Source organism: Hyaena hyaena, unplaced genomic scaffold, assembly GCF_003009895.1.
Source record: "Hyaena hyaena isolate Hyena2069 unplaced genomic scaffold, ASM300989v1 scaffold_334, whole genome shotgun sequence".
NCBI lineage: Eukaryota > Metazoa > Chordata > Mammalia > Carnivora > Hyaenidae > Hyaena > Hyaena hyaena.
In genome coordinates, this window is record NW_024080967.1 from 1,644,826 (window position 1) to 1,660,502 (window position 15,677).

At 40.5% G+C, this 15,677-nt stretch overlaps 1 protein-coding gene and 1 long non-coding RNA gene across 2 annotated transcripts in view; one reads left to right on the forward strand and one right to left on the reverse strand.

The window, feature by feature from the left end:
- Positions 1 to 1,822, reverse strand: part of PDZRN4 (PDZ domain containing ring finger 4) — a 364,845-nt gene extending 363,023 nt beyond the window's left edge. The window contains exon 1 of the mRNA XM_039249358.1: positions 1,160 to 1,822. Within this exon, the coding sequence (XP_039105289.1) occupies positions 1,160 to 1,822 (663 nt within the window). The remainder of the gene's footprint in view (positions 1 to 1,159) is intronic.
- On the forward strand, positions 1,639 to 8,822 carry LOC120243266. The gene is made up of 3 exons (XR_005531264.1): positions 1,639 to 1,728; positions 2,138 to 2,496; positions 8,645 to 8,822. It is a non-coding gene; the product is annotated as an uncharacterized LOC120243266 (long non-coding RNA).
- The last annotated feature ends 6,855 nt before the right edge of the window (positions 8,823 to 15,677 follow it).

Consider the following 15,677-nt stretch of genomic DNA (forward strand, 5'->3'; position numbering starts at 1 on the left):
CTCGCTTTATCAGAGTGGCAACATTTTGCCCCCTAACACTTCAGTTATCTTTTTTAGGTTCGAGGGCAAAAGCTTCTCAACTCCATGCCTGGGTTGGAGGCAGTGCAAAGCAGTCCCAAATGGGAATGATCCCGTGTTGCTCCTCCCTGGGACGCTGCAGAATGAAAACAGCTCCTTGAATGGAGAGCAAGTCCTGCTAAATCCCTGCTCACCATGGCAGCGACCAACAATGTCAAACACTGCAGAAGTCCTCCAGAAGAGAAGTAACAGCTTTATAAACAAGCCTCTTCACACGGGGTGCTGCAAAGAGGCTTGTTTATTCAGTCTGAAAGCGGGCAGTCCCCCAGCACAGTTCGGGGCAGGCAGCTTCGACAAAGAAGGCAAACAGCCGCTGCCCACAGCTCACAAAGCTAGTCTGGCCGCAGATGGATGTGGCTGCTCTCAGATTTGGTCCCCCAAGCCACACACACACACACACACACACGCACACACACACTCCACTAATGATGAAATCCTCAGGAAGGCAAGGATTCTTTAGGGAAGGTCGGGGTAATGAAAACACTGTAGATCTAAGAAATCCCATCGCTCCATCTCCCAACTCGAGGTTTTCCTGGTTTCTCACATCCCCGAGAGTCCCTGCACTGAGTAGAAGCGATGCAGGCAGCTTGGCAGGGAAACGAAATCATTCAGGGCTAAAGGTGTGCAACTAACAAGGCCGCAGAGATGCTGCGGCACCAGGAGAGCGGAGGCAGGGTCTGAGAAGTGAGGACTTCCTGGCTTTCCTTTTCTGATTGGCTTTAGGAACTGGCCAGAGGTCTCCCCCAAAATGGCAGAGAAGGTAGGGCAGGAGAGTGAAAGATAAAGGAGACAGGGTCAGGGTGGGAAAACAAGTTTTCCTAATTCCTCCTTCTCTATGAAAAGTTGGAATTGAATCTGTTTAACTCGTTCCAATCCTAACAGAAGTGGAAGGGAGACATCCTCAAATGCAATACTAACATCCAAAAGGTACGAACAGTGGAGTACGGTCAGGGCGGGTGGATGCTTCCCACCGCGTGGTAAGTTAAGGATGTCACCTTCCAAAGGAATCCCAAGTACCGGAAAGCAGCGGTCCCCCGTCCACCCCAGTCGTGCCCCAGGTGCCCGACCCCTCTGCGCTTACCCGGCCGTGGCCGCCGCCCAGGTCTCCGGCGAAGTTGCGGACGTGAGCCATGTACTGGGCGAACTTCTCCCGGTACCTGCGGGCCGTGAGCTGCACCTCGCCCTGCAGCGCCCAGAGCTGCGCCAGCAGCGCCTTCTCGCGCCGCCTCCAGGCGAGGACTCGCGGCCGGGGCCCCCGCCCGCCGCCGCCGCCGCCGCCGCCGCGGACGCCCGGCGGCCCCCCGCGCGCGCCCCCGCCCCGGCCCGGCCCCGGCGCCGCGGCGCAGCCCCCCCGCGCGGGCACGTCCCCGCCGCCGCGGCCGCCGGGCCCCGAGACGCAGCCCCGCCGGCGGCGGCGGGCAGGGCCGAAGTCGCAGCGCTCCACGTGCGCAGCCAGCTCTTGCAGCGGGACCGCGCGGGCGCAGCCGCGGGCGCGGTAGTCGCACTGGACGCGCAGCTTCTGGACGAGGCTGCGCAGAGGCAGCACCCGGCACAGCTTGCCGGGCGCCAGGGGCTGGCACTGCAGCGGGCACCGGCGCCGCCGCACCACCCAGGGCAGGAGGCAGCTGGCGCAGAAGACGTGTCCGCACGGTGTGCAGAGGGGCTCCTCCAGCACCTGGCCGCACAGCTTGCACTCGAAATCCGGGTCCACCGCTTCGGCGAAGCGCTCCAGGGCAAAGCCCATGACCGGGAGGGGGAGCAGGGGGAGCGAGTCCCAGTCCACTTTCTCCAAGCCCCCTGTCTCCCCCGGCCTACCCCTGGGACGGCTTTCCCGTGGCGGTGGCCGTGGCTCCCCGGAGGGGAGGAGGAGAACAGGGGGGGTGGGGGGGGCGGGGGGTTGTGATCCCTGAGTTTGTTTGGCTTGAAGTTTTCAGGCTCTGCCACGGTCCCCTGACTCCGCCGTATTGACTCTAATAGACGCCACCTCAAGTGACACCCCACCCCTACCCCGCCGCGTTCAAGGCTCTGCAATTTATATTCTTTCACATTTTGTCCGCAGAGAGCTGAGGCCCGCTTACAATGGCCCTTGGGAAAGCTGTGCTTCCTTTGCCTGAACGGCGAACTTCAAGCAGTCCTCAGGCAGAGCTGATAATGAGCACAGCGCAGATGCTGAGGAACAACTTCTAATTCCACCAGAATGTAAACTCTCGGAGAGCCGGATTTTTGTCCATCGGTGTTCCGCTGGATTCTCATCGCCCCGCATCCAGTGGATCTTCAGTAATGTGTTTGAAATACATGCACTTCCGTTCTTTCATATCAGCCAACTACAAAATCACCAGCTAAGTAGCCGAGACCTTAGGAAAGCACTCTCAAGTGCCTACAGGAGCCAGGCTTCTCAAATCAGGATCCAGAAATAAGGTGAGTGTAGCGAGGCGGGGTGATGACTGACAGCGAAGATGGGGCAACGGCCAGGTGCTCGCCCTAAGACACCTCCCTCCTAGAACTTTCAGGGCCATTCAAGGCCTCCTACCGTGTGAGAAGGCCAGGATACTGTTACTCGGCAGCCTGACTCCGGGCTCAATCACCACACCATCCATCTTCTAATTCACAGGTATTTTACCACCGGGAATGGGAATGTGATCATTTGGGCACCTGGAAAGGAGAATTAAAGGAAAAGCATTATGAAGGAAAGCAGTGAAATAACAAATCATATCTTATTTACCCTGAGTATACAGTTTAGATTAACACTATGTATGTAGCAAGAGATCAAAGTCTGTATTCTGTCAGCCCTTTCCCCACCCCCCAAACCATGCGGTAAGGGGCTCCTCCAAGCCCTCCTCCCTCAGCTTCTTTCACCACCTTCTGAACATCAGGACTGCAAAGCAACCCATCGCCTGGATACAGACTACTCATTGCCATTATCCTGAAGCTACTTCCACATGCTAGGGATGGGCCTCCTAAATTAATCATTGATGATTCCTCACTGCCAGCTGAGTGTTGTTTCCTGAAAGCTGTGTACTTTTGTGTACCATCAAAGGTATCGTTGAAACACATGAAAAAAACTCCAGGTTTTGTGCTTTAAATCCTTGGTGCTAACTGAAGAATTAGCAAAGGCTAATCATGGAGGCTACTGAGAACCTTCTGAGCCTTCTTTCTGGTTGAAAGGTGAGATTTTATTAGAGCAGCTCAAGAATGAGTGAGGATCCCGGAGTGGCTTGCCAGGTGTTTGATAGGCTTTTAAACGTGTTTTAAAAATAAGAGGCTGTGTTTCACATTTTATACATGCAGATATAATAACATTTGCCACAATGCTCCAAATTTCTCCCTCCCCTCTGGCCTATCTTTTGCCAAGTAAATAAACACACAGTAAATTTCTGAATAAAAAAAGAAACAATTTAACATTAACACCATGAACATATTCTTGTAAATTGTATAGACCATGTGAAGCAGAATGTTACAGAATTTACTCAAACAATTCTAGGCAGGAAGAATCAGTTCCATCCTTTGTTAGTTATTGAAAAGGCTACGACTGATAGCTATGACTTTATAGCTATGGCTTGACATTTATTGTTTCACAATAAACATAATGGCAGTGAGAACATTTTACAAAGGGTAAAAAGATGGAATCTAAAAAAGTCCTATTGAGGTATTAAGAAAATGAGACTTGCAATTACCTGAAAAGAATGAAATAAACAGTATTATGATGTCCTTGGTCTACCCATGCAACTCTTGTAGCAAAAGTAAGGAACATGAACAGATTATGGTATGAGCAATTTCAGAATGTATAACATTTTGATTGTTAAAGAGAAGATGGATGTCAAAAACCCTGTCCACAGAGAATAATAAGTTCAAAAATTAGAACATGCAAAGTGAGGCCAAGTAATGAAGTAGGCCAGAAGGGAGCTTAGGAAAATCCTTTACACGAGGAACTGCAAACTTCAGCACTTTTAAAATAGCAAAGTACAAGGAAAACCATTACAGGAGTCAAACACTAAGGGAATGGTCACACCCAAGTGAACCTCATGGACTCTCCCCGTCTGAAAATGTTGTGCATGATAAATTTGTGATAGTGCTTGAGCCAAAGAGTATGATTACACTTCCCAGACTATAAAGGGGGTATTCTATATATTAGAAAATTGCGATATCTTGGAAAATTGTGATAGCTAGGTACATGGATTTAGGTAATTGGCTTAGATCAGAAAAAAAAAAAAGCACTTGGAATAAGTTTGAAATATGCCCAAATATTTCAGCAAAAACAGATCTAGTAACATTTACATGTCTTTTGGCAGATGAGACAAATTAGCACCCTGCATCATTAGCTTGGGCATATCCTTGTTTTCACTGATGATAGTTCCTTTTAAGAATCTCTGGTTAGTGAAAGTTGCAGGCTGAATAGCAATATGAGGAAAAGTTGGAAGCCAGACACTGTCATCCTTCTTGTTGGGCAAGACCAGCCTCTAGCTGTCCTGCAAGTTGGAGCCAGGCCAGGCCTGTTGCCTTTGATTCAGACTGGACCTGAGAATATGTGCCTACCAAGAGAGAAGGGAAAGACAATTAATAATCTTAGTTCATCTCCAAGCCAAGGACCATCGCAGAACTCAAAATGTCAATAAGTAGTCAGTATTTGATATTTTCAATGTAGGAACAAGTTTTTGCTTCAATCCACTGTTACATATTCATGAAAACAGATAAGAAATTAACTTGCTATTGGCTTGGGCCAATTCCTTGCAATAAGGAAATGAGAGTATGCCTCTGGGTGTTTCCAGGGAGAGGAGGCAAGGTTCCAACCTAGCTCTGAGCCATGCCTACTTCCAAGATGATAGGGAATCTGAAAGCTACTGCCTGTCAAATGCTAACAGATCTAACATTGAAATACTATATTCCAAGACTCAGAAATGATGATTGGAGAGGTTAAAAAGGAGAAAGAGATAATTTTTCCCACCCCATGCATAGATAATACTTTATAGAAACTCATTTGTAATTTATTCATGTTGTCTCTTGTCTTTGTAAGAATCATAGAATCAGGAAGAAAGTTGGGGAAATTTTGAAGAAATCCAAAGAAATTTTTGCATAATTTATTATTTCATACATGTTCATGTAGCATAAATTGGGGCTTTTTACCTGAGAATAATTTTTAAATCTTCTATTATAAGAACTTGAAATCTCATCATTTATATATTTTTTTCCCTGAATCCGGGTCATTTTTCATGAATTAGTATTATAACCTTAATCTTATGCATTTTTCCAAAGTGACCTAAATTTAAGCTATAAATTAGATTATAAGATTACTCTGGTAGAAGAGGCAAAAATGCCCAGCTAGTTCAGGTCAAAATAGTGTCAGTGGAATACATTTATCTGTTTAACTGAAGTTAACATTCATTTTTGTTCTTATCACAATATCCTTTGTGTCATAATGTAGGATCAGAACTGAAACTAGTAGCATAAATAAATTTGTTCATAAAGCATGAAATAATAACAAGATAAACTTGAGAATATTTAAAAATTCTGAAATTAAAAAAAATAATGTTTTTATTTCTTTTTCAAAGACAGAGCATGAGCAGGGGAGGGGCAGAGAGGAAGACACAGAATCCAAAGCAGGCTTTAGGCTCTGAGCTGTCAGCACAGTCCCATGCGGGTCTTGAACCTATGAACTGTTGAGATCATGATCTGAGCTGAAGATGGATGCTTAACTGACTGAGCCACCCAGCTGCTCCTAAAATTTCTGAAATTGATAAAGATCGTAAAAGATGCTAAGGTGACCCTTAAACAACAGAGGAGTTAGGGGCTCCAACCCCCACACAGCTGAAAGGCCACATGTAACTTTTGACCCCTCAATAACTTAATACTAATAGCCTACTGTTGACAGGAAACATTACCAACAACATAAACAGTCAATTAACACAGATTTATTTTATTTTTTTTAAATGTTTTTATTTATTTTTAGGAGAGAGAGAGACAGCGTGAGCAGGGGAGGGTCAGGGAGAGAGGGAGTCACAGACTGAAGCAGGCTCCAGGCTCCGAACTGGCAGTCAGCACAGAGCCCGACGCGGGGCTCGAACCCACGAACCGCGAGATCATGACCCAAGCGAAAGTCGGACGCTTAACCGACTAAGCCACCCAGGCGCCCCAACCTTTTATTTTATTTTATTTTTTTTAAATGTTTTTATTTATTTTTAGGAGAGAGAGAGACAGCGTGAGCAGGGGAGGGTCAGGGAGAGAGGGAGTCTCAATTAACACAGATTTAATATGTGGTATTCTTACAGTAAGTAAGCTAGAGGAAAGAAAATATTAAGAAAATCATAAAGAATGGAAAATACACTTACAGTCCTGTAAAAAGTCCACATATAAGTGGACCCATGCAATTCAAACCCATGTTGTTCAAGGGTCAACTGTATTTGAAAGCTTACTAAACCAAGATTTTTACAAGATAAACTGATAACATATTATGCCAGAGAAGGACCCTTTTGGTGATGAGTTTTACTCTTGGGAAAATACACAGTTAAACCCAGAGCAATGTCAATCCTTAATAATCCCTGTTTATTGGCATGTAATCCATTAGGAGTTATTTGCTATTATTTTGCTTTTCAATGATTTTCTGGCAAAATGAAGAGTTAGAAAGGTTATTATGACAATACCAAATGTCATTTTTAAGAAAAATACAAATATAACTTTTATGTACACCAAAATACACTAAGTGCTTTATAGTAATTATACAGTCTCTGTAGGAATGAATTATCAGACAAAGCACAAGGAAGACCTTGAAGAAAACCAAGTTAAGGTGAGAGAGTAAGTTAAAAGTTACGACAACTTCCAAATCACCTATGGACTGGTGTTCTAAAGTCCCTGAGACATTACTTAGGGTAACTTTATTATTCTGTTTGAGAGGCCTGTTGTGAGAGATGCTTTGTACAGGAAGTCATATTAAATCCTGTATTTCATTAAGCTTGATTTTGTGCTATATTTCTGTGGATCAGTCATTGACTGATATCAATCAGTGAAGGTATCAATAACAACCATAATAGATGATGTGTAATAGCTCTTCACTATGTGATAGGTAGAGCAGTATACTCTTTACACATACAATCTTACTCAACTCTCCAATGATTGTCTTGGGTAGATACTATTATTACCCCCACAATTTGCCCAAGTTTACACAAATTGAAAGTGGCAGAACCTGGAATGAAACCAAAATCTGTCTCATTAAAGAGCTCTCCTAAATACTATACTGTAAGAACTTGTTTTCCCCTTATCTACTACAGAATCAATTTAGGATAAAAAGTACTATCAAAGTTGATATGTGAATAGAAGCTATAAATTATGTTTATTTCAATTCTGTTGTGTAAAGGCTACCATTTTGTTGTCTGCTTTTCTCTAAGGAAAATTCTAGCCTCATATTCATCAGAAGTCTTTGAATAATTGATATAAATGAGAATATCGACCTTATGAATTATTCCTTGAAATGCTGATAGGGTTGTATTTTTAGATCATTTTGTCTATGTAACTGATATCAAATAGCTGAGTTTTCTGTATGATAGAACAATTGCCTCAATTTCTTGACTCCTGGCTTAATAAACCAATCACTATGCATTTTGGTTGAAACCTTATTTCCTGTTTACTTCAGTGAAGATTTTACATGATTTTACTATCTTCTGGATGTTTCTCAAAAATTCAAGAGATTTAAACAAAATTTTGCACACGGTAAGTTTGTTAAATCAACTTGTGGGTTGTGAAAGCCAACAAATTATTGGTCAAAATATCTGTAGTATGTTTTGAATCCTTTAGTAACCATTTATAATACAATAAATATGATCATATACTACAGCATAATATATGAAGCAAGTTTAAATTCCAAGCTTCCAAATTCAGGGTACCTTATTCTTTATCAGTCAGTGTAAAGTAAACCCCAGCATTACCACCAACTGATTATGTAGTCTTGACAAATTTAGTTAACTTTTCCTCACTAACTTTCTTATCATCTGTAAAATGAGAGTAACGATTAGTCCTACCTCACTGGGTTGTTGTGAGGTTGAGTTAATAAATATAGAACCTTGAAGCGTAGTTAGTAGTGTATGTTTTTGCCCTCATTATTGCACTCCAGAAATATTTTATCAATTATCGATAGAAAGCAGTGTGTGAGTACATGTTCCACCACACTGAATGTCCTCACTCCAAAATAAGAAAAAGAAATCTCATCATTTTCTTATTTTAATTTGCACTTCTTTGTTTACCAGTGGAATTGAATGTTTATTGACCACAGGTATTTCTTCCTAGGATTATTCTTCACATTTTTATCATAATATTAGAGATTTTTTGTAATATATGAGTCTATATATATTAAGAATTCTACTTTTTATCAGCCTGTATAATATTGTTAAATTCTGTTTATATTCATCTATCTTTGAAAGTTGAGGAAAGAAGAACATATGTTATTCTTTGTAAGAGGACTTTATAACATAGGTCATCAATTGTCACTGTCTTGTTGTGAGAAGAGCAGAAATGGGTCTTTGTTTTGTGTATATTCTACCATACCTATTTAATAAATATGTATTTCTTGTTATATGCCTAGAGAGAAGAATGTACCACTGAAAGCAACTTTGAACGTGAGCTAAGTAAGTTTTCTTCCTTCTGGAATTTTCTATCTGGATTATAGAAATCCCCAAGAGCAACCTCTCATCTATGTTGCAAATCTTGCTCACCAATTTTGTAGTATCATTTGCCTTTATTCGATATGTGTATTTTTTAAAATGGTTTTTAATGTTTTATTTACTTGAGAGAGAGAGAGACAGCATGAGCAGGGGAGGGTCAGAGGGAGAGGAAGATACAGAATCCGAAACAGCCTCCAGGCTCTGAGCTAGCTGTCAGCACAGAGCACAGCACGGGGCTTGAACCCATGAACCGTGAGATCATGACCTGAGTCGAAGTCAGACACTCAACCAACTGAGCCACCCAGGCACCTGTGATATGTGTATTTTTTGTGAACAATTCTCTACACAATGTTGTATTCACAATGTATTCAGCAAATGTTTCTTTAATGTTAAATAAATATGATAGTTTAAATTATGTGCAATTTTGGTTCATAGTTTAGTTAAGGTTATGATTAAAGTATTCATTTGCAGTGTCTTCCCACAACTGCACACCAAGGTTCTGATTGTAATAGAGAGGTTGATTAATTCCACCCGTGGACTTCTTGCCCACCTCCTAGCTCCATGTTGCTTGCTCCCATCAGATCCATAATCACCATCCATGTTATAAGCCCTTTGGATTCACTGTTTTCCCTCAATCTTTTCTGACTCAGTTAATTTCTTTAAAAAAAAAAAATTGATCATCCTTGCTTATCTTTTTAACCCTATTTTTAGCTGCTCTCACAGTGCCCTCCTGTATAATCCTCTTCTGTTTCCAAGAATCTTTCTCATACATTCAAACTTTCCTAGGAAAACGCTTTAGCATCTGTCATTCCAACTAAACCTGATTTTCCTGTGGCAACTAAATTCTCCCTCAAGAAACTCAGAAAAAAACAAAGTAGTTCACTCACCCAATCACTAAAATCTCAGAGCTAGAAAAAGGGATAACATTTAGTCATGATCTGCTTACAGACACATGAATATAATTATCAACAGCCCAACCCACCAAAAATTTAACTCATGCTGGTCTAAGCAATAGATTGGAGTCTATAGGTCATGATCTCACAGTTCATGAGTTCAAGCCCCACGTCAAGCTCTGCATTGACAGCTGTGCAACCTGCTTGGGATTCTCTGTCCTTCTCTCTCTCTCTCTCTCTCTCTCTGCCCTTCTCCATCTCTGTCTCTGCCTCTTTGTCTCTGTCTCTCTCTCAAAAAATAAATAAATAAAAATTTTAAAACTTTTATAAAAAGTAAGTTGGAGTCTAGAGCTGGGTTAGCCTTTGGTTCATCCAGTGGCTTCAGGATGCCCTGACTCAGGTTGTGCCCTTTTACGACCCTGGCTGGCTTCTAAGACTGGTTCTCCTCATGGCTGAAGGGTGAGTGCCAGTAACTTTCAGTGTTCTGTGCTTCCTTATATATGCTGAGTGGTCAAGGAAGTAGTTTTTCACAAAAAAGCAAGCATAGAGCTTCTCCAGAATCCATCTCCCCAACCTCCCCACTGCTCCCCTCCCCTGCCCAAAATTTTGAGTCTTATTATCTATGGTTGCCCGTTTGAGCATTCCAGAACTAGTCACCAGAAAAGGTCATGTCATTACACTGATTGACACAGACTGATGAGGACCCTGGAGCAGGAGATGTGTCAGCTTCCCCTGGGTGAACAGGGTTCTGACATAAATATCTGAACCTCTTTGGAAAAAGAACAGATTATAAATAACTGACTGCTTAGTGTGTTCCAGAAGCTGTCCTAAGCTTTAAATATATCAGTCATTTACAAGTCAAAACAACTCTAGAGGGTAGGTATCATTATTCTCATCATCTCTGTTTTACAAATAAGGAAACTGAGACCTAGAGAGTTTGAGTGACTTGCTCTAGGTTTTGGAGTTTGTAAATGGCAACACTGAGATTTATACTTGGACACCAGGATTAGAGGCTCTGTTCTTTCTTTTTTTTTTTTTTTTAAGTTTATTTATTTTGAGAAGGGGGGTGGTAAGAGAGACTGCACAAGTGTGAGCAGGGGAGAGGCTGGGGGCGGGTTAGCGAGACCATCTCAAGCAGACTCCTGACTGTCAGTGTAGAGCCCAAAACAGGGCTCCAACCAAGGATCCAGGAGATCATGACCTGAGCCAAAATCAATAGCCAGCCCCTAACTGATTGATCCACCAAGGTGCCCCTTACAGACTCTGTTCTTAACCACTAAACCAAACTAACTGTCTTTATGCTATCTACTATGCCATTTTTTTAAAAGTCCCTGGTGAAGATTAAGACTTTGTAATTAAAATAGTCCTTGAATTGAATCTTAGCTCCTTTATATATACCAGCTATGCAATTTTGTGGGAAATGATTTAACCTTTCAGAATATTAATTTCTGTACCTCTAAAAGGAACAGGGGCGCCTGGGCGGCTTAGTCGGTTGAGCCTCCGACTTTCGCTTAGGTCATGATCTCGTGTTCGTGGGTTCGAGCCCCGCGTCGGGCTCTGTGCTGACTGCCAGCTCAGAGCCTGGAGCCTGTTTCAGTCTGTGACTCCCTCTCTCTCTGACCCTCTCCTGCTCACGCTGTCTCTCTCTCTCCTAGAAATAAATAAAACATTTAAAAAAATAAAATAAAAGCAAAATACTGAATATTACACAATGATTGTATGAAGAATAATAAAATTGTGCTTATTTCTCTGACACACAGGAGGTATTTAATAAATGTCAGCTCTTTTAATTTTCTCTGGGGAAACTTAATTTATGTTAGAGGATTTGTAAATGTAAACTGTAACAGTAATAAATTTTTGGTTATTCTATAAATCATATTATACCATATATAATCCCTGTTAAAATGCTATGAAACATAATTCATGCAAAATGTTGTTCCTAAAATCTGACCCAAATCAATAAATGTAGATAAAACTATATGCTGAATGCATCATTTCTCAAAAATGCTGTTTTTCAGTTAATCTAAAAGAGCATTGTTTTTAGAAGAGCCTTAAACATTAGATTCCTTTTTGACTTTTCTCACTTATAAAATTCAACCTGCCCTTGAATGTTGGCGCATTACCAGATTTTCAAATTTATGTGCATCTTGCCAAAACACTAAGAAATACAAGCCAACAAATCTGGAGAACAATCTGGCAGCACTTATGCCCTGGAAAACCTCTCCTGGGAGCCCTTTTCACAAGTTGGTACTGCAGGTATGGTGCAGCTTTGTCTGGGGACCAGGGAGTTCTGGGAAACCTAGGTGATCGTCTCCAGGAGAGAAATGAAAAAGTGGGGTAGAAATAGTTTATGGGCTGGGCTGTCTGGGTAGCTCAGGCAGTTAAGCCTCTGACTCTTGGTTTCAGCCCAGGGCATGATCTTGTGGTTCCTGGGTTCAAGCCCCATGTCAAGCTCCGCTCTGAGAGTTCAAAGTCTGCTTAGGATACTCTCTCTCTGTCTCTCCCTCTCCCTCTCTCTCTCTCTCTGTCTCTCTCTGCCCCTTCTTTCTGTTATAAATAAATAAATAAATAAATAATACCTACATAAATACATACATAAATAAATACATAAATACAAAGCATTAAGAAAAAAAGAAGAAAAAGTAGTTTATGGACTATGCACTGGCCAAAAGCAATGATCTACATATACCTATAGCATACAGCTGAGTGCAAAGCCACATATTGAGTTAAAGAAATAACCATAAAAGGAGCACCTGGGTGGCTCAGTTGGTTAAGCCTCCGACTTGGGTTCAGGTCATGATCTCACAATTTGGGTTCAAGTCCCATTTTGAGCTCTCTGTGCTGACACCCCAGAGCCTGGAACCTGCTTCAGATTCTGTGTTGTCTTCTTCTCTCTCTGCCCCTCTTCAGCTTGTGCTCTGTCTCTCAAAAATAAATAAATGTCAAAAAAATAACCATAAGTATATCTATAGCAGAATACCACTTTTTATAAATTAAAACCAGATACATTCACAAAATAACTACACACATTTTTCAAGGATACACATATATCCAAAAACACTATATATTTCTAAAAAATGTTAAATGCACTAGAGCAGGTGACTAAGGAAGGAAAGAAATGGCAGTGGGAACTGGGAATAAAAACAAGAAAAACAAAAACAAGAAGGAGGAGGAGGACAAAAGAAAACCAAAGAAGGGAATTGCACAGATTAATGATGATGGTGTATCATGAACCAAAGATTATGATTAATTCAGTTCTATGATTCCAATGAAAACAGAAGTGAAGTATGAGAGAGAAGAAATTAAAGGAAGGGGAATACGGAGAGGGAAGAGGAGGGGAGGAGAAGAGATGGGAGGGGAGGAAAACGGAAAGAAAACACCACAGGGAGGCCTTACTTCATGCATATCCATTTAACAACTTCTCTTTTAATCTTTTCATAGTAGTTCTAATTCAATTTGCATGCCTGCATATCTCAAAGTGTATTTCCCAAAGATGACTGCATTAATTATACCTACTTACAGTAGATTCATATAATGACTATAGAGACATTTAGGTATTAAATTGATTGATTTAATCCATACTTAAATTAAAACCAGGAAAAGCAAATTGGCTCTCTACCTAACTTTGTCCTCTCTTAAGTCAGCTGAACATTTGCTATAAGAGGATTGTTTCTACAACTATTTATCAATCCTATTTTTCATAGCCAGAGAGAGCTCCTAAATAATAAAAGGTAGAGTGTGTTCATGTGTGCATACTTGTGGTGATGCACAAAAATTATATACATTATTTCTCTTTGTTAATTTTCCTATTATGGGTAGTATAGCTGAATAAAAGGCATCCATAAAGCATTAAGAGAAGATGAGAGAGAAAGACAGAACACAGACATACAGAACATCACTCTGGGCTGTGGAGGTATCCTAAGCTTCCAAGCTGAAGGGCAGAACCTGGAGAATTTGGGGGGAAGAGTGAAAGGAGATAGGATTGACAAGGTAGAGAATTGGCTTCCATACAGATACTGCAAGACTTCAGCCTGACCCAAGACTTTCTAAGTTATCTAGCCCTAGTATCCAGCACAGATATTGGGAAAGAATAGATTATAGTCATACCTGATTTAACTGTGCTTCACAGATAGTATGTTTTCTATTAATTGCAGGTTTGTGGCAATCCTGCATCGAGCAAGTTTATTGGTGCCATTTTTCCAACAGCATGTACTCACTCCATGTTTCTGTGTCACATTTTGATAATTCTCCCATATTTCAAACTTTTTCATTATTTTATATTTGTTATGGTGATCTGAGGTCAGTGATTATGCCTTGCTGAAAGCTCAGATGATGATTCATATTTTTTGCAATAAAGTATTTTTAATTAAAGTATGCACATCAGTTTTTAGACACGATGCTATTGCAAACTTAATAGACTACAGTATATTGTAAACATAACTTTTATATGCACTAGGAAATAAAAAAAAATTTATTTGACTTGCTTTATCATGATATTCACTTTATTGCAGTGGTCTGGAACCAAACCCTCAATATCTCCAAGGTATGTGTGCATTCAGGAAATGATGTTAGAAAAATCACTTACATATTTGGAGCAAAATCCATTTCAATTTTGACCAGTCTCCATTTGCATGGATAAGCCCCACAATTATTAAATGATTAAATATTGAAATTTCTAGAAATCAACCTGAAGAAACTAGAGGAAAATTATGGTAGATTTGGCTACATTACTCTTAAAATTTCTGGATATTAACAATAAAATAAAAGTAAAAGTAGGTAATAAGTATGCAGATTATATGTCTAGGACAAATATTTAAATCCCAACAAAGAAATGAGCAAAGAACATTTACAAGAAAGACAAACAAACAATTAAGGAATAAACAAAAGGTTAACTTCACTAAATCAAAGACATGCTAAATAAAGGAGCAACAAGGAACAATATTTACTTAATAGTTAACAAAGGTTAATTTGTGATCTAGAGAGTATAGATATCCAGATACCTGTGTGTATTTGTATGTGTGAAGGTTTGTCTCTCTATCACATGTCTGTGTGTTCATTAGTGGATTTCATATTCCTTGTTGTGAGAAAATATTACCTTCTTTGAGGATATAAGAATCATTTTTATGTTTATTTTTTATTCAAAGTTTTATGTAGACTATACAATAAAAAGAATCTAATCAACCTACACATATATGGTCGCATGATTTATCACATAGTTTATACTACTTTACAGTGCAAAAGGGTGGTCTTTTTTTTAGATCATTCTGGGTCACTTTGTTAGGAATATGGAAAAATATAATAATCCCTATCTCATACAATACACAATGTTTTAAGCATAAAAGTGTTCAAAAGGTAAAAGATAGGTGTTCTATATGTAAACGATAAAATAATGATCATAGGAAAAAAAGAGAAGAACATCTCATTATACTGGAATAGGCTAAATTTTGTTAAACAATATAAAAAGGGTGATAACTATAAAATTTTAAGATGGTAAATTGGGTGGTCAATGGAAGGGTATATGGATTCATAGGTTTTGCTTCAAAGTTAGATCTTAGATTAGATCTTTTTTAATGTTTATTAATTTTGAAAGAGAGAGGGAGAGAGAGAGAGAGAGCATGAGAGAATGTGGGAGGGGCAGAGAGAGAGGGAGGGACAGAATCCCAAGCAGGCTCCTGTGCTCAACAGGAAGCCCAATGCAGGGCTTGATCACATGTTTCATGAAATCATGCCCAGAGCTGAAATCAAGAGTTGGGAGCTTAACCAACTGAGCCACCCTGGTGCCCCTCAAAATTAGATAATCTAAAGCATGTTTGCATACCAATTAGTATCATCCTTTAGAGACAGAGAATGTGATAATGTAGGAAAAATAAAGCATGAAGGAGTGTGTATTCATGCCCTTGACTGTTGGCTGGCCTAGAGAATTGCTTCTAAGCAATAGAATGGGACCAAGGTGATGCATTGTCATTTACATGATTACGTTAAAAAACATTGTGACTTCTGTTTTGCTAGCAGACTCTCTCTCTCTGACTTTGATAGAGCAAGTGCCATAGTGGGGAAATCC